This window comes from Tricharina praecox (assembly GCF_024521635.1).
Source record: "Tricharina praecox strain CBS 144465 chromosome Unknown BZA05scaffold_2, whole genome shotgun sequence".
Classification (NCBI taxonomy): Eukaryota; Fungi; Ascomycota; class Pezizomycetes; order Pezizales; family Pyronemataceae; genus Tricharina; species Tricharina praecox.
This window is the reverse complement of record NW_026250404.1, coordinates 81,645-99,967: the sequence shown is the minus strand read 5'-3', so window position 1 is coordinate 99,967 and position 18,323 is coordinate 81,645. Positions and strand designations below refer to the sequence as shown.

Genomic DNA, 18,323 nt, shown 5'->3' with positions numbered 1-18,323 from the left:
CCACCACCACCTTGCTACTCCAGCTCCAACGCGAGCCAGAATCCATGACGCCGACCACATGGCACCGCCACCCCGACGCCGAGCCCACTTTGAGCCGAACAGTGAGCACGAGACCAGACGAGACGAGATGAGACAACACCGAATAGAAGAGTAGTCCTGTCTCATGGAATGAGGGAAAATTGCCGAGGCTTCACCCCAGGATCCTTAAGATTAGAGATCTACCGGGTAGATGTTCGGCTTGACCAGCGGTTTCCGGTCAGTGGTAAAACTGAAATTACCCAGAGTAGTAGGTGCGTGAGGATTAATGGAGATCGCGAGGCTTTGCCGGGAGTTTCATTGAAGTTCCCGAGTTATGTATCAAGTCTCGTTCAATTCCACTTATGTAATACGAAGCGTGACCCAGCCACTCGTCATCAACCAGCCACCCGTCATCAACCAGCCACCCGTCATCAACCAGCCACGATTCAGCCAACGCTCCATCCACCAGCCACCGCTCCATCCACCAGCCACCATCAGCTCACCCGCCACCATCACCGCCTCTCACCCGCTAGACACTCGCCACACCACATCAGCACATGCACCACCAGCAGCGCTCCACCACAGCACACCTACAGGGCTGCAGCATGCAGGCGCCCACCACTGAGCACTCCCCAGGCCCCGGCATCCTTGTAGCAGCCTAGCGTATCACATGTTTCACTCACGTCAACCAATCAGCATCCTCTCGAAGCAAGCAAGTAAGGTCAACCCCTGGAGAGATATCCGCTCATGTTCATGTTCCCCCAAAGTTGCCTTGAGTTGGATGTTTTGTCACGTCACTCACCGAACGACCGAAATGTAGAGTACTCGTACAGTTGGTAACTAAAATACAGCGCAAATTGTCTCGACCCACACCACCAGCTCTCCCATAAAATATCACTCGCTCCTTCTTCCGTACCGCTCCCCGAAATGCCGACAGAATCCAGAGTAAAAAAAGTAACCACAGAAGAAAAGTTAAAGAGCATATGCGCAAATCGTACCGGTAAACTTGTAAGAAGAATGAGCAGAAAAGAAATACCCCCATGAGTGCAACGAAAGAGAATAGAAAAAAAAACAGGAAAGAAAAAAAGAATACATGAATGAATATAATCGCATGAAAAGCAGATACTTGAGAAGAGCCCCTAGAACAAAAAAGAAAAACTAGCAAACGCATGCGGAATACAGACAAATGGAAAGACATTCGCTCCCTCACCCTCCCATGACCACACCCCTTCTAAGTCCATTGCCAAATGAAAAGAAAAACACCCTAAACCAATTCATAGTCTGGAAATCAAAAAAAAAAGGAAAAGGATACTATCATAGCGAAAGTGCAATGCAAATCAACCAGAGGCAAGGGTAAAAACACCGTAAAAAGAAGGAAAATCCTTCAAAATAATTGGGAAAAGGTTTTCAACTAAAAAAGTCTAGCGACAGCTAGTAAAAAAAGAAAAAAGGAAAAAGAAAAAGAAAGAAAAAAAAGGCGTTCATCGTCGTCTGGTACCATCTGTTCCGTCCCCTGGTACCTTCATTTCGTATCCTCGTCCAGAGGTGGCCATCCGGCCTCATGAAGCCTAGGCGTTGCCACCCGGCTTCATGAAGGCCATAGGTGCTATCGGAGCAACCGGGGCCACATGGACGGGCGCAGCCATCATCGGAGCCATTGGGGCGACTGGCGCGGAGTTCGTCGAACGAGCAGTTTCCTCCTCGTCGAGCGCAAAGGCACCATCCATATCGGCGTCCATGAGCTCGTTGAACTCATGGTCGTCCATATGGTGGTCCTGGGTCAACTCGACGAGTTTTCGGCCCCCATTGACCTCTGGCTGCGCGATGCTCTGCAGCCTTGCGTCGATCAGACGCTTCATCTCCGTCAACTGCTGGAACTCTTGTTCCAGGGAAGTCGGTGCACTCGGAGTCGAGAGCACCGATTTCACCTGGTCGCTAGCCTGACTCTGCGCTCACATGTTAGCCCATCTTCTGTTTCACCCGGATAATAAATACATACAATCAGGCGCTCCAAGAGCACAGAGACATCAGTCGGGGCTGCTGCCACCTGGGCTGGTGTCTCGCCAGCTGCTGTCGCCGGAGCTACTGTTGCCGGAGCTGCCGCTTCCGGAGCTGCTGTCGCCGAAAGATACCTCAACTCCCAAAGGGCCGAAACGACATTCTCCTCCTCTGCTGACAGTCCCAGCAGGGAGTCCACCGAGAGGCGCACCCTCTTGGGTGGCTCTTCCGAGATGGGGACTTCCGAGACTCTCTTCCGAGACTTCTCCTGCTCCTCCTCTCTCATGCTAGGAACAGATCAGTCTGGCACCACATGACAGGGTTGTCCGTCACATGGGAACTTACCGGTGAACAGCCGCCATGAAATCGAGCTTGATGCCACGCTCAGGGAGTCGGTAAACGATCCCGTTCGCGATGATCTCCTCGAAGTCCCCTTCGTGATCCGACTCATTGTCGATCTCGATGACGCCATTGTTCTTGTTGCCACGGCGCAAGACCGTGTCAACAACAATGGCGTTCTTGGGGCGCCTCGCCTTGAGCTGTTAAACTTGTAGTCAGTCCCACTCCAGCAGGGCAAGCAGGTTCGCAGACTTACAACAGAATCGATGTGTGCAGGACACATCCACTTTCTCTTGCCCGTAGGCGGAGCTGCCATCGGCACCGGCAGGACACAGTCGAGGTGCCAACTCAGCGGACAGTAGTCGCAAGAAATGATCTGCCGGCCACCGAGGGCCGTTGTGTTGCAGTCATGACAGACGAGGAGGGCTCCATTCTTGTCCCGCAGCTTGTACGTGTCATGTTCCTCCGGGAATCCATTCTTGCTGAGGGGGCAAGTTAGCAAGGGAGCCTATGCGGCTGGATCGCAGTGATTACTTACCCAAACTTCATCGTCTTCGTATCACGGTTATCAACGTACTCGCCGTGACTGCCGGTCTCCACCCCGGTGAAGTAATTGCGAATCGGCGAAGGCAGCCTGAACGAGGCTGGATTCTGCCGATTGATATTGTCGATGAGCTCGGAAAATAAGCCCTTCGGTTCCCTGGGAGGCGGGTTGGTCTGCGCTTGGCACTTGTTGCAAAACCAGACACCCTCCGGAGTGTCCTCCAGGGGCGGATTCAGACAAGTGAAGTGGAAAGAGCGCGGACAACGCTCGCAACACAAGAAGTTTCCTGCTCCGTTGCACACAGCGCACACGTCCTCGTTTTCCTGTATTTGGTAGTTAATAAGCTGTCCCAGTAGTCGCGCCATGCAACACATCAAGAGGTTGTTGAACATACCGAGACTTCCTCTGAACCGTGGCGGGCTCTCCGATGGTCAGGGGCCTCACCAATCCCCGCAGTTACAACGGTGTTTTCCAACACCACTGCTTTCTTGGCTGGCCTGTTGCAACAGGTTAGCCACGTGTTCACTCGCCACACAAATGCCCACCTGGCAAACAAAAAAATGCACAGATAAGAGAGGTTGTGGGGAATACTAACAGAGCCTTGGCCTTCACCACTTTGTTCTTTTTCTTAGTGGGAGGGGGAGGAGGAGGAGCCGGGGTCACATGAGCTGGGGCCGCAGGAACTGTGGCCAGCTGGACCGCCGGAGGAGCGAGCACAGGCGAAGACTGCTTCGAGCTCTTCTTGCTGCTAGGACTTGGGCTCCTGGGTCTCTTCTTACCGCGGGTCCGAGTGGGCAGGTGTGGCGCGGGCGGATCCCTAATATCCGACAATTTCTGCATCTCCTCATTTGAGGGGAGCGGCGAGTCGGCTTTAATCACAGGCTGTGACGTCGATACCGCGCTCTTCTCGGAGCTCTGCGCAACTGCATTCTCTAGCTTTCTCTTCTTCTCCGGAGGAGGTGAAACAACACCTGCGCGAATTTTAGCCTCTCTGTATGCATAGATTCCCCCCCGGGGAGGTTTGTTCGTTAGCTACTCACCATTTCCGTTCACCCCAACCTTGCTGGCATGATCTCTCTCGTTTTGACGGAGCTTTTCCTCTTCTCTAGCCACATCCTCAGCAGTCATCGCCACAAACGGCTTCTCCGACTGATTTCCCGGGTCGGCGCGTGCTGCTCGGACGTAAGCCTGAAAATGTGAGAATTGCTGTGCTGTAGCTGTCTGTGCCAGAATCGCATCCAAGAGCTCGGCCAAACTGTCGTCAGTGAGCGATTCGTCATACAATTTCCTTATCGCGATGCCCATTTCAGGGCTGCCAGTGATTTTCGACCTCTGTATGGCAGCCTCAACGACCATGGACAAACGCTGACGGCCTAGAGGTGTCTTCGAGCTCGGCGTACTGCCATTAATCCATGGATTTATGGGCTTCGGAGGCGTGGCCTGCGGGAAAGCCTGGACTGAAGATGTGGGAGAACCGGAAGCCCTTGCTGAAGCCCTGTCGGATGATAGAGACGGAGTCGCTGGATTGTACGTAGTCGGAGTAGGTGTGGTGAAATTTGGACCAGCAGGACTCGGTGCTGCGGTGGTGGTAGCGGCTGTGCCAAGGCCATTGCCATTGCCATTTGAGGACGTTTTGTATTTGCCTCTCTTCTTTACAACCTCCGGGTTCTTGTTCGCTGGAGCCCACGGATATGCCGCCTTGGTCTTTGCGATGAGTTGAGCAGGCGGAAGGTCTCCTAGGACGTGCATTCCATGTAGTACCCCTTGGGGAATTACCTTCTCATCGTACTCCTTGTAGGACGGTGTTCCGTGCGGTGGCTGGGGAACAACATTGTCTTGTAACGCGTCGCCGTTTGATCTATGATGTGGGTCGGGTGGGTGGAGGAGGATCCTCGACGTTGTGCTGGGCCCAGCGCCGGGGGTGCTAACGGGGGTTGAGCGACGAGTCGACGGCCTCGAACTGGTTCGTCCGAGCAACGGCGTGGGCGGACCGGAGCCTGTGACGGAAGGCGTATCGACTGGTGACTGGCCTCCCGAGTCTTTCGTAGAAGCTGGCATGCTTATGGTTATGTGTGGTGGGTGGGGGTGTTGAGGTTGGTGGTATGCACCGAGACTCGCGTCGGGAGAATCTAGAAATTGGGACGAGTGACTCCCCTTGATCCAAGGCCTGGCCTGGAGAAGCGAGTTAGTTGGTGACGCGACGTGGGTACTTTAGAGCACGGATGATTAAGGCAGCCACACACGCCGCAACGCAAACGACAGCGACTCGTCAAAAACTCGGCCAAAGGAAGTAAAAGAGAAAACCAAATGAGGGGCTCGCGATAAAGAATATCGGACAGACTCGAGTTGAGAAGTCGAGTGCTGAGGAATGGGGCAAGAAGCGTGCTAGGGGGGTGGGGGACTCGTGGTGGGATGGGGCAGTTGGGGGGGGGGGGAATGGTGGTGATGAGATGTACGGTGGGAAGAGAAGGAAATGTACTTTTTTAAAATGTCTCGACGCCGAGAGGCAGCCGCAGATAGCAAGCAGAACTTATAGCCAGCAGTAGATGAAGCGGCAATGCAGGAGTGACAGTGCGAACGACAGCGACGGCAGCCGTGGCGAGTGGCTGGCTGACAGGCTGTCGAGGAGGCAGGGGAAGGAAAAGGATGAAGTGAGGAAGTGTGTATCGGGTAAGAGAGGAAGAAGGAAGGGAGGGAGGAAGGAAGGAAAGAAGGAAAAGATGGAAGTAAAGAGAGGTTAGGGTACTTACGAACTTGATGGTTCGGTCGGTGGATGGCTTCGGTGATGATATTGTGGTGATGACAAGTGGTGTTGGTTCGGAGAATGTGATATGTCTGAGTGGGTATCGGGTAAGAGAGGAAGGAAGTAAGGAAGGGAGGGAGGTATGAAGTAAGGAAGGGAGGGAGGAAGGGAGGAAGGAAGGAAGTGGGAAGTGGAAGAAGGAAGTAAAGAAAGGTTAGGGCACTTACCACCTTGATGGTTCGGTGGTGATGGCAAGTGCTTCGGTGGTGATGGCAAGTGGTGTCGGTTCGGGGAATGTGATGTCTGGGTGTGTATCGAGTTAAGAGAGGAAAGGAGGAAGGGAGGAAGGAAGGGAGGAAGGAAGCGGGAAGTAGAGAAGGAAGTAAAGAAAGGTTAGGGCACTTACCACCTTGATGGTTCGGTGGTGATGGCAAGTGCTTCGGTGGTGATGGCAAGTGGTGTCGGTTCGGGGAATGTTATATGCCTACCAACCAAATTGCCGGCGAGGCGACACCACCGAAGAACGGTGAAAACGACCCGGTAGCGTGAGAGCGTGGGTGGCTAGCTGAACTCCGGCCACTTACTGGAGGGAAACTCTCGGCTTGAAGATCTTGAGGAAAAGTGAAGCTTGAAGAGCGGGGTTCCGGAGCAAGAAAAGAGAAGAAGAAGGGTCGAACAGAAGGTGAAGGGATGGATGGATGAAGGATGGTTGTGATGGTGGGGACAGGTTAAGGTTGGGGGAGGAGAGAAGAGGGAGTGCGAGTGAAGGAAGAAGAGGGTGTGAGGGCGAGGGAAGAAGAGGGAGTGAGGGTGAGGGAAGAAGAGGGTGTGCGGGTGAGGGAAGAAGAAGAAGAAGGGTGGGTTGGTTAGAAGGCGAGGGTCGAGCGAGCGAGAGGTGAGTGATAACGTCCAGGTGCTCCGCTTGCTTGATTGCTGTCTGGCTGGCCTCTTCCTCCCAAGCAGTGCAGTCATCACTCAAACTCGGCCGCTCTGGCCGCCGAGGGTAAATGTCCTTTTCAACGGGTCTCAATCAAAAGGGCAGAACGTTTGCATTGCCGCCTTTGCGTATTTCTATTTACCAATACAACACACATCTCATACGAGAACATAGAAGCGCAAAAATCTCAGTACATAGCTCTGCAAGTTGACTGGAGACTCTCCGACGCCCTTAACCCCGAAGGTTCCCCGAAGGGCCAACGAAGGCTTCCTGCAACTTCTACATCCACTGCTTGCTGGGTGCAGTTACGATACTACCACTGACATCTGAACTCGTGACCTCACCTCAACCCGTGCGTGGGGAACGTACGCATCTCCATCCAAAGCCAGCCGGTCAGACAGCCAACCAGTACACACATGAAAGTACACACATGTTGGTGTCTGGAGAACGGCCGGCGAAGGCACTGGGTAAAACCCAGCCCATCAAGGCATGATTAGCATCGAGTAAACACCGATGAAACCAATGCCCGATGCCAAAGGCCAGAGACGGAAGAGGGGGTCGACACCACTTGCCAACACGCCATCGATGCATCCAACGTTGGGAAACCGAATACCTGTTTCCAACCCAAGAAACAAATTAACCCAATAGTATTTCCTGAATTGTATTCAAGCATATTCCGACTTGCCGGATGAGTTTCTTGACGCAGATGCTCTGTTTCGTGGAAGACGAAACCCGAGCTCGTGTAGAAAATGCTTTCGACGATGTTTGTGCAGAATCGCCACAGCTAGAGACTGAATTCCACGGATGAACTAAACAGCTAATTAAGTGCCTAATGATGTAAGCCTGCCAGCAAGTCCTCGGGGAGTCCATTGAAGATATGAAGCCCCCGAGCTCGCCTCATCTAGCCGGTTCCCACGAGGAATAACTAACCCGTACTGTCCCCCCGCTCACCACTTTCGTGGTGAAAAAAAATAATGCCGGACATGAATCCCATGAATCGAAACGAAACATCGCAAACAACCCGTGATATCCATTCCCAGCCGAACAAAGTTCCAGAAGCGGCCACAACAGAAAAGACAATACGAAGCGGTATAGAACTCCAGCTCTAAGAACATGGATTCCACCGGTAGACTCTTGTAACAAACAAAGCCTGCACCGAGACCGCAACATACACGCCTCTCCTATATGCCACTTCGAAACCTCCGTGTCGAGCTTCGCCTGGACGATACAGCCAAGGGAGTATTCGGGCGTACTCCCGAAGCCTGGTACGCGAATGAACAGCCTGACCGAATTTGCCCTTGTTTATTTTTTGGATCGATAAAGTTTCGCTTCGTCGTGGGCATTTTTGGATCGTAGGCTCTATTAAAACTGGGGCAAAAAAACAATTAGCAACGAGAGCGCAACAAGAATAAGAATTACCTTTGCAACGGATCATGAAAGTGACTGCTATCCACCACTTTTCTCGGGGTGCGGCGGTGCGGTGGTGAGAGAACCGGTTTAAAAAAGCGCGTAGATCCGCCGGCGGTTCGCTCGTTCACCTGGCCAGGCAGCCGGATAGCCCCGTCGAGGCCGCGGAAGGAACTTGACTCGAGCTGCTGTGCCCCACCGCACCGATCCAACTCCAATCACATCTCGACCCTCCAGCCCCAGTTGGCGCCGGGAATGCGGCACGGCGCAGACATCAGTCAAGACAAATCATTCGTTTTCGGGTCGGGGTCGCGTTGTATCGTGGGAGAGCTGAGTTGTTTGGAAGAATTGGAAGATTTTGGCCCCCCGGTTGACGAGCTGTGGGCGATGGGCGGTGCTGGCGGTGCTGGCGAAAAGAGGGGGTGGGGATAACTGGATAAGCGGTGACGTGACTTGGCGCACACAGTTGCACTCGAATGTGACACCTGTGGCAACCGAGCTTGAGGCCGCGGGTGCATATGGTGCAGGTATGATAGGCCTGATCCGGGAATCCACCTGGCCTCATCCTCGAATCGAGTCGCCGCGCAGTGCTGTCCCGGAGGAGCATCGTACTTGACACCTCTCCCCTCGGTCCTCCAACCTGTGCATACCCGGAGAGAGGCGGATCTTCTCAAACACGAGTGCCGGCCGGTCCCTTGGCGACGATCTCTCGACTTATGACCTTGAGAGAAGACTACACCTCCAATTACTTTCCTCAGTACCCAGTCGTATGAAGTCGACGCGGGAAGCAGCTGATATTATCCGTATCTGCAATTAGACAGCTCATCGAAGCCGACGATATCCACCCGCACTTCAAGGCCGCCGAATCTTCGAATGAACACAATCCACCCATTTCCTCAATCCGTACACGCCAGCGAACCCCGACTATGCTACTACAAGACCTGACTCTGGGAGGAGAAACTAAGGGCCGAGTGCGGAAGCGATATGTACTGGAGGTGGTTGAGTGCAGGCCATGTATCCACAAAAACCAGTATCGTAACCATCACGCCTTCACGTTCACCTACCAGCAATCAAGGCGTAAATAGGTCGCGGAAATCGCAAGAAAGAGGCGGAACTGCTGGCATACTTATAGCATTTTCCATTTCGACGCTTTCGTTCCCACATGGCACAAACTGCTATAGAATCATAGAAAGTACCGTAGATCGATCCTCAAAAAATTAGCTTTCCACCGCTCGTGCAAATGAGTGCAGTTCACAAGCTCTCACTCGCCACTGGAGTGTTCCGTTCTCACTTCCAGGCCTGCGACCAACTCGATTCATTGCGATGTTATAATAGGTCTTCGAACTGGCGATGCTATTAACCTGTACCCACGAACCCACGAGCCCACGAGCACACCATTAGTCCGAAAATACCAGCCCAAACGAAATAAAGAACACGCGCTTCAGCCTTCATCTATCTCGCTGCGGTGGTTGGGTGGCACAGACGCCAAGCCCAGTCAAGCCGAAATCTCTCACGGCCCCAGCCCCACGGTTGAATGGATGGATGGATGTTTTTTTGTTTATTCATTCATTAATTGTATGCAGCCTGTCTAGAATATGGCGAACCAACGCACTCCTTTTCCTGCCCGCCCTGTCCAGTCGAGGCGGCCTCGGATGGATGGATCGGGGGGAGCGAGAATGAGCGCGAGAGACGAGTGAGGATCAGTGTCCGGGCATTTGGGAACTGCCGGCGGTCATGTGCCCGGAATTACAGAGTAAAGTACGCTTCAACCTGCCTATTCGGTGTTCGAGTGAGTCCCGTGCTTGAGGGGGCGACCGCTTTCGCTGCAGTGCCTAACAAATAATGCTAGTTTGTTTATACTGTCGTTGAAAAATACCTCTTTTTGCTTCTTTTGCAGCTCAAATATTCAACAATACCGCTTTCATGCATCCACCCGCAGGTAAGTACGGTACTCTATTACATATCTGGATAGCTGGACGCCGAAAAAGGCACCCAGCATATAGTGAAAGTGTATGTAAAAGAAACCAGGTCCGAGCTGCTGAAGGGAGAGAGATCCATCAATCTATCGCCGCACACTGCCCGCCTACATTGACGATGAGGGTAAACCCCCTTAGGGCCTACCCGACCTCTCCTTCCAGCCCCGCAGAGCAGAGAGTTGAGGTGAAGACCTCGCGGGCTGCTCTACCGTATGTACGGTTCGTCTCTGTGTCACCATGTCCATAGCAAACAAAGTAGAGTGATGGAAGGGAAAAGAAGAGAAAGCATGACCGCCCATCTCCCTCTTCCCCCGCCTGCCCCCACAGCTCCTCATACACGCATCCCGCCGAGCACGCCTGTTTAGCGGGGCCTTCCGCCCCCTCGCCCGTCGTCTCCAGGCCTTCCCGTACTGCTTCTGAGTAGTGGACAATGAACATCGCTCGTCCGCGAATATCTCCGCCATGCTCCCCGCACCAGGCTGCACTCCTTCCTCTCCCTCTCCGGTAGATCATGGAAATATCATCCCGTTTACCCCCCGTTTCCACGCAAGTAGCCCGATATAGCTTTCCCTACCCTCTGCCCTCTACCCTCTGCCCTCTACCCTCTACCCTCTGCCCTCTGCCCTCTGCCCTCTACCCTCTATCCTCTGACCTCTGCCCTCTACCCTCGACCCTCTGCCCCGACTCGTCACACAAATGTAGATGCACAGTAAAGACTGAAATGGGCCGCCTGCACGCCCTCTCTTCCAAGTTCCCACCTCTCCTCTCTCCCCTACGGGATGATATGCCCGCTCTTCCCTTTCCGCTTCCCATACAGTTCATTGCTGTGCTACTGCGTACCAAACAGAGTGGGGATATGTAGAGTGATGAAAAAGAAGAGAAGAGAAAACTTGACCGCTTATATCCCGCCGCATACGCCTGCCCACCTCCGCAGACGTCGCTCTCGTCGTCAGGTGTCCCAGCACTGCTTCGGCCGCTCCTCTACGCTCCACTTCATCTACCGCCGTCCCGTCCGATCTCTTTCTTGAACTGATGTTCGGAGCTACTGCACGATTCCGAAAGTGGGTGACTATCTCGAGTGAGTACCCATGCTACATAGGAATGGCAGAACACCAGACATCACTCGCCACCTCCCGCCTCCCGCCATCTCCCGCCTCCCGCCATCTCCCCGCAATCCAAGTCTGCACAGTTCCACGCCAGGGTGGGTCGACGACGATCTGTAGATAGATGTAGGTAGATGTAGATGAAGATGTAGAGTATCTCTACTCACAGCACAGCACAGTGTAACAAAAACTAAAAAACCCCATCCCCTCCCATTTCATCCCATCCCCTCCCATTTCATCCCATCTCATCCCTTCATCCCATCCCATCCCCCCATCCCTTCCCTCCAATCCACCTCAAAGAAAAAAAAACAGAAATGAAGAAAAAACGTACACAATCGTAAAAAAAAAAGATTAACGGATGATTACTTCCCACGTCCTACGGATAGCAATAACGATAACGGCAACGGTAACGACAAGATGCAACAGTCTAAAAGTACACCTCTCCCTCTCTCCCCGCCCCCAACATATAGCCCAAGATACCCAACATGCCCAACATGCCAACACTTACGTTACGTTACATCACGAACTCCCCGCGCCCGCCATCGCGCCGCCACCACCAGTCTTCGTTCTCTGGTCGACACGTACTCTGTGTGCACACCCCATTAGCTTCATCCGGTCTGGCCTCATCTATTAGGGGTGAAACCGTACCTATGCCCTCTATTCTTGACATGTACCAAAAAGCTCTCTACGGTCTGTTCCGGACCCGGAGTGTAGAGCTTTCCGGGACAATCATGACAGCGGATGCGCGGGATCCACTTCCACTTTATCTCCTTGCTGGTGGCCTGGATCTGCGCTGCCGACATGCTCTGGCCCGTCTCGGCGTCGAACGCGATCCGCCGCATCGTCGCTTCGAAGTTGTCGTTTGTGTACGTCTCGCGCAGTCGCGAAAGCGCCGTGATGAGCCAGTCCGGAGGTGGCTGTGGGTGGTTAGAGATTTATGTTATGCGTGGGCAGGATGGGGGGATCGGGAGGTGACTTACTGGTGCTTCTTCGGCTGAGCCTGGCGGGTTTGTGCTGGGAGCCGGAGTCGGAGTCGGTGCCGAAGCTGGTGATGGAGCTGGAGCTGGAGCCGCAGCCGGAGTTGGGGACTGAGCTGCAGCTGGGGCCGGAGCTGAAGCTGCAGCCGGAGCAGAGGGAGTGGGAGTTGGTGGGGTAAGAGGCGGTGCGGGCACGGCAGAATGTGCTGGAGTAGGAGGTGAAGAGGCCGCAGCAGGCGTAGAAGCAGACGGTAGTGGCGTCTTCTGTGAGGTGGATGGCTGCTGAGACGGTGGCGGCATGGCGGCGGCCTGTTGGCGTAGCAACTCCCGCGCCTTCTCGTCCTCTAGTTGTTGCGCTGCTTTCTGCGCATCGCGTGCCTTGAGGTCCTCCATAGTTTTCCTGAACTTGGCCAGGTTGAGCTTGACTTTGAACACAGCCGAGTCCTGATGCAGCGGCACACCTTGCCGACGTGGTAGACGCTGGACTATGCTGGGTGTGATGGTCTGGGTCTGCTGTAATGGCGTCGATAGTGGCGTCTCGTGTCGTAACCGTTCGGCGTAACGCTCGGTGCGATCCGACCGAACGCTGTGGACCTCCGGCGTTTGCGAGCGTGCCTGAGCATTCGCCTTCTGCGCATTGATGGCAGCCTGCCGCTGGCGACCAGTCATCCGGCTGTAGCCAGGGATGGTCTTCTCCGGCGGCAGATCCTCGACGTCCGAATCACTGTCGTCGTCATCCGATTCGCCGTCCTTAACCTGCTTAACCGCCATCGCCTTCTCGAGATCCGTAACCTTTTGCACGGCACCTGGTAGTATCGACGACACGATCTGCGTCCGGTGCGTCTTAGGCATATCCTTGAGATCGGGAATAGTCGGACCGCCTCTGCGGTTGACGGTTCGTACGCGACGCAGCCGTCGTCGTTCGCGAGACTGACTCCTCTCGGCACGGTCCAGCTCGTTCTCCGACATCTCGTAGAGCACGGGCTGGAAATCCTTGGCGAGAATGTAGGGCCGGAACACGGAGGCGATGGGCGACGACAGCAACGCCGTGCGCACGTCCTCGTCCTCGATGGGTCGACCGTCGAATGGGTGGTTGGTGACGTACAGCGCCTTCGTGAACAACTGACACTGTTCCCTAATACAGTGCGCGACGGAAGTTGTGAACTCTCCCGAGAGCGACATCTCCCGCGTCAGGAGCTGCGCGAACTCTTCGGGCGAGTTCATGGGGTTGTTGATATCCCACTCGAACTGGTCCACCAATGTATGCTGCCCGATCGTGATGTTGAGCTTGATCAGGATCCGCATATCGTCGTTCTTGTAAGCAGTGTACGGCAAGACGGGATCTAGTGGCTCATCGACGAGGAACACATGTGGATGGTAGTCGGTGACCTGGTCTCGTATACTGTTCGTGACGGTCTGCAACAGCGACGGATTCAGTGGCAGGTGAAAGTCCTCGACCAGCTGCTCCACGAACAGATCCAGCGGCACCGTCTGCTCGTGCATGTTCCAAGTAAACGTGTCGCGCAATTGGATCTGGTTATGGTTGATATCTAGGCGTATGGGGACCAACATCTCGACGCGATCCGCCTGTTCCTGCAGCTGGGTCCTCGTCAATCGCAGCTCACGCGCCTTTCTTCCCCCGGGTCTCTTGCGCTGACACGGATACAGCACGCGTGCGTTGCCATCAGTGGTTCCATTCCCGAAGCCCGCGTAGCCCTGGCCGAACACCGTCCACGGGTGGCGATTCCTATCTCTCTTCAGCTGCTGGTAGTATTCTATCTCGCGGCGTTTGTCGCGGATGAGGTCGTGGCCGACATCGATCTGTTTGAGCAGCGCGCTGGCGTGCTCCTGGTCGCGCTGCTGGTACTGCATCAGGTGCAACTCGGCGGTGACGGGGCGCGCGACCGGCGTCGACGGCCGCTTCGCGTCGGCGGGCTCTTTACCTTTAGCTCTCGACCTTAGCGACGAGGACGAGGACATGAGGTCGGGCGCGTCGGCGGCGTCGGATTTGCTGTGTGGCGACGAGTCCCGCGACGAGGAGTTGCTGTGGTTGCCTCCGTTGCCGCTGGCGTTGCCGTTGCCGATTCCATTGTGTCTATTATTGAGGCTAAATCCCGACGAGGGGGACGACGGCTTCGTCGTCGATGTCGTCGTCGTCGTCGTCGCGGTGATAGGAGTATTGTTCGACGCGGACGAGGAGTTGGACGATAAGTGTTTTGAGGGAATGTGATCGGGTGCGGGCGAAGATTGATGAGCCATCGACGTATCGGGCATCGTGTGTGTGGGAGCGTGTGTGTGTGCCTGCGTCTTTATGATTGCTGTGGGGCGCGCGCGCGCGAGGAAAGACAGTTTCGGAACGGGCACAGATGACGCAGGAGAGTGTGGAGACTTTTGGGAGGCGGCGGAGGAAGGTGGTGGGGGGGTGGGTGGAGGGTGGGTTGATGGGGGTCGTTTGGGTTGCTGGGAGGGGGGGAGGAGGAAGGGAGTTACTATGATACCAGCAGGCCAGCAGTGAGGATTGGATACAGGCCAGCCAGCACGACGGGGCACTGGGGAGGATGTTGATTCAACACGCGCAGTTCGCAATGGCTCCGAAAAAGTGGCTTGGGCCGACAACAGACACAGACACGACGGCAGCGGGGAGGAGGCTCGGGGCGATCGGCTCGAAAATAGGAATTGTTATCTTCGCTAGACGAGCGAGCACAGATCCGGGTCAGACTATCTCGACGGATCTCTCGTGGTCCTCTGACATGTATCCACCATCGAATCGAGCTCGCATACTTCTTTGTGACACTCGGATTTCTCCACTTTATTGGCACTATCTAGGCCAGCGAGCGAGCCAGCACCCAGCAGCCAGCGGGCCAGCTCTGCCTGCATCCAGACCCAACAACCCACTCCCCCCTCCCCCCCGTTCCCCCCAAACCAACGAAGCCTACAAAGGAGAACTTCCCCAAGGACTTCCAGAACACCTCCCCCCCAGAAACCCGGTACCGACATGTGCGGGGGGATCATGGGTGAGGGGTTACTCGCTAGCTTCGAATTCCCGCATCGGATAGATCATTTCCCGCCGGCCGTCGTCGTGGTGCGCGATCTTTGCTAACGCGAAAGAAAGCTTGACTCGAAAGTGAAGGGTGGTGCTGGGAGTTGCCGGTGCGAGGTGTAGATGTGGGCCGTGGCACCGCTACATAAGCGTGGACGTGCGAGGTGTCGGGTTGACATCGAGATTCGCCTCATGTGCCATCACAGAGGCCTTGTACGCGGCTGCAAGCTCGTGACTTCTCTCCGTCGACCGCAAATTCCAATCCAAGGCCTTTAGGTACTCGATCACAACTGTCTACGACCGAAGAGCCTCGGTCAGAAACCTACTCAAGGCCAAACACCAAGCATGCTGCCATTTAGGATCATTACCCGGCATCAATCAAAACGCATTCTCGGGCCTCGGGGTGATCACCGGACCGTGAGATGATTGGATGAGAAAGGGAAATGGCTTGATAGTGATGGTGCCATAACCCATTTTTTTCGTGTCGGCTGGTGTAGGCAGAATACAGCCTCATGATTCGGATTCGAGACGGTGGGGATGGACTTCACTTTTGCCGCCGTAAAACGTCGTCTGCGCAGCCAGTTCGCACGCATATCGCCAGCTCCGAAGAACCCAGCCTGCGTGACAACCCATGATCCGTCTGTACTCGGGTAAGTGATAGTTTATGATCACTCCACTCCACACTTTTACATGACGTTTCCAATATCACATCACATCACACCGACCACACGTATGTCCTCGACTTCACTTCTGATCTTTCTAATTCAACCGTAAGTGCTATACTTCTCTGAGCTTTTCTTCGACCAGACCAGACCAAACCAAACCTAGGCCAGCATTCAAAAACGGAAAAAAAGTAGTACGACAGGTACAGACAAAAACCAAAAGCAACGACAGGAGAAAGCGCATCCAATCCAATCCAATCCGCAAAAGAATCCAATTCACCCCCGAATAAAAAGCGTGTCCGCGTAAAGTAAAGTAAAGGAAACAGAGAGGAGAACAGCAACAGCAACAGAAAAAATACCCCCCAGTCAACAAACTCCATCCAAGGAACCAACCAACCACCCAATTCGTTTCCCCAAGAAGGCAACAAAAAACCCCAGCCCAGCCCAAATAGAAAAGCGGAGTCGAGTCAGGCCAGGGCATCAACGCTTCCCACTATCACTACTCTTAACGCTGACCTCCTCAAACTCCAGATTCCACTTATCCACCTCCTCAAACTTCTTCTTGATCTCGTTGAGCTGTTTCTTGACCTCGCCCTTGATGATTCCGTCGCCGGACTCGGTCGAGTCAGTACTCGGCTCTTCGTCGTCTTCGTTGGTGGCCGGGTCGCTGATCGGGTCGTTGGCGCTGTTGTCGAGCGACTTTCGTGCATACGTTCTCGACGGCTTCTTGGAGGCGGTGAGGGGCGCGGTGGGTTTTGTAACCTTTGCGGCGGACTTCTTGGGAGTGGTTTTCTTGGCTGTGGCTGCTGCTGCCTTGCGGGTGCGGCCTGACCGTCGCGTGAGAATGTCCACCTCGACGTTGTCGTCCGCTCCATCGTCTTCGGAGGTGAGCTCGTCGTATACGTCTTGCTTTCCCTTCTTGGTCTTGGTCTTGGTCTTGGTCGTCCGCTTTCGTCGAGGAAGCAGGCTGCGCAGGTCGTTGGTTTTTACTTGCTCCTTTTCCTTCTGGGTGTTCGCTTTTGAATTGGGTTTCTTTGCGCCGGGGGCAGTGGCGCGCGGACGCTTGCCTCGCGGTGTGAGCTCGACCTCGGTGGCCTCCCCTCCGTCATCAATTCCTGCTTCCGAACTACGGCGCTTCCTCGCAGGCGAGGAAGAATCCGTGGACTCAGGGGGCCGCATGATGTCGTCGTCATCAAAGGCGGCTCCGTTCTTCGCGGGCTCCACTAATGGAGTTGCCGATTTCGACTTTGGGTCCGAATAGATCATGAATTCCTGCGAGTCATCGTCCACAAAGAATCCTATGCCGCCTTCTGGCCGCTGCAGCTCCGCCCGCGGTGACACGCCGATGATGTCGTCGTTTTCATCTTCCTCTTCGGCGATGAGGAAATCCGAGGGTCGTCCTGCGTGCTTGCTTTGCGACGGTGGGGGAAGTCGCAGGGTGTCGTCGTCATCCTCCTCGTCGTTGTCGTCCCAGCCATCCAGGATTCCAACAGGCTCGAGAGTCTTTGCATCGAGGTCGCGCAACCGAGGCCTCTCTACCGACCCCACTGGCCGCTGCTTTGTGGACGGAGGTGGTGGGGTATATCCCGCGTCCGACGAAAAGTCCAGCAGTAGCGCGCGCCCATTCCCCTTCGGCGTGGACTGTGCGATCGGAGGAGAGGAAGTTAGGGCCAGGAGAGTCCGGGGCGAACGATTCTCCGCGTTTGACGATTGCGAGGGCGATTGTTCGGGTTCGTCCTGTTCGAGTCCATGGGCGAAGCGTCGCGCAGGGGTCGACGGGATGATGGTCGAAGGGGTTTGGTCGCGAATATCCTGTTCGTCGACCTCGAGGATCGAAGATTGTGTCGCCGGAACTTGGATTGTGCGACGCGTTGCGCGGGTGGTTTGGCTGCTGGGCGCGGCCGACGAACGCGTTCTTGCGGAGGGCGCTTTCTTTACGGGTGGGGCTACGGTGGAGGAGGAGGCCTTTGTCGACCGCGTCCGGGATCTGCTCTCAACTACTGCTGATGTATCAGATGAGGCCGGGACCGCGGCACGAGTCCGGGTGGGCTTCTTGGCCTTTGGTGTGGAGAGGGTGCTGTCGTCGTACTCGGTATCGGAGTTCGCTCTAGCTGGCGCAGCTGCAGCGGGTTTGTTTTTCTTTGTAACCTTGACCGTTGTGGACGTGTCGGCGTCTACCAGCTCCGCACTTGCAACCGCGGCCGGTGCCTGCTTTCTGGTACGCAAAGGGCGAGGCATTACGGCTTTTGTCGAGGAAGTGCCTGGTGTGGGGTCTGGTTCGGTCGAGTTCTTTCTTTCTATGTTGCGAAACGAATGGCGAGGGGTGTTGAGTGAGTGTGATGTATGGTGTGTCGGCTGGTCTGGGTCGAGGGGCGAAATCGAGTTTCGACTATTTGGCGATGACGGACGCGACAGCAAGCGAGGAAGGCTTGGCAGACACTGGTGGGAGTGATATCCTGTGTTTAAACGTCGGAAAAGAATCGATTTGGAGTATGTATTTGCCAGGCTTACACGCTGGCTATAATGGAGCTTTGGCTGTGAGTATGGATTGTGTTTCTTCAGCTTGGACTGTGAGTATG

General features: G+C 54.9%; 3 protein-coding genes across 3 annotated transcripts; all 3 read right to left on the bottom strand.

The window, feature by feature from the left end:
• Positions 1-1,401: 1,401 nt before the first annotated feature.
• On the bottom strand, positions 1,402-5,062 carry BZA05DRAFT_98347 (uncharacterized protein). Its single transcript, XM_051488861.1, has 8 exons — positions 3,940-5,062; positions 3,495-3,870; positions 3,294-3,396; positions 2,894-3,222; positions 2,612-2,837; positions 2,362-2,555; positions 2,018-2,303; positions 1,402-1,964 (listed from the first exon to the last, which is right to left on the bottom strand). The coding sequence occupies exons 1-8, from the start codon at positions 4,955-4,957 to the stop codon at positions 1,587-1,589; spliced, it is 2,910 nt and encodes a 969-aa protein (XP_051343262.1). The 5' UTR covers positions 4,958-5,062; the 3' UTR covers positions 1,402-1,586.
• A 6,205-nt stretch (positions 5,063-11,267) lies between these two features.
• BZA05DRAFT_383841 (uncharacterized protein) lies at positions 11,268-14,487 on the bottom strand. Its single transcript, XM_051482256.1, has 3 exons — positions 12,046-14,487; positions 11,714-11,982; positions 11,268-11,651 (listed from the first exon to the last, which is right to left on the bottom strand). Exons 1-3 carry the CDS (start codon positions 14,314-14,316, stop codon positions 11,585-11,587), a joined length of 2,607 nt encoding a protein of 868 aa, XP_051343261.1. The 5' UTR covers positions 14,317-14,487; the 3' UTR covers positions 11,268-11,584.
• A 1,737-nt stretch (positions 14,488-16,224) lies between these two features.
• BZA05DRAFT_440834 (uncharacterized protein) lies at positions 16,225-17,982 on the bottom strand (the record flags this gene model as incomplete). The annotated part of the gene is made up of 1 exon (XM_051486629.1): positions 16,225-17,982. The coding sequence occupies one exon, from the start codon at positions 17,980-17,982 to the stop codon at positions 16,225-16,227; it is 1,758 nt and encodes a 585-aa protein (XP_051343260.1).
• Positions 17,983-18,323: the final 341 nt, after the last annotated feature.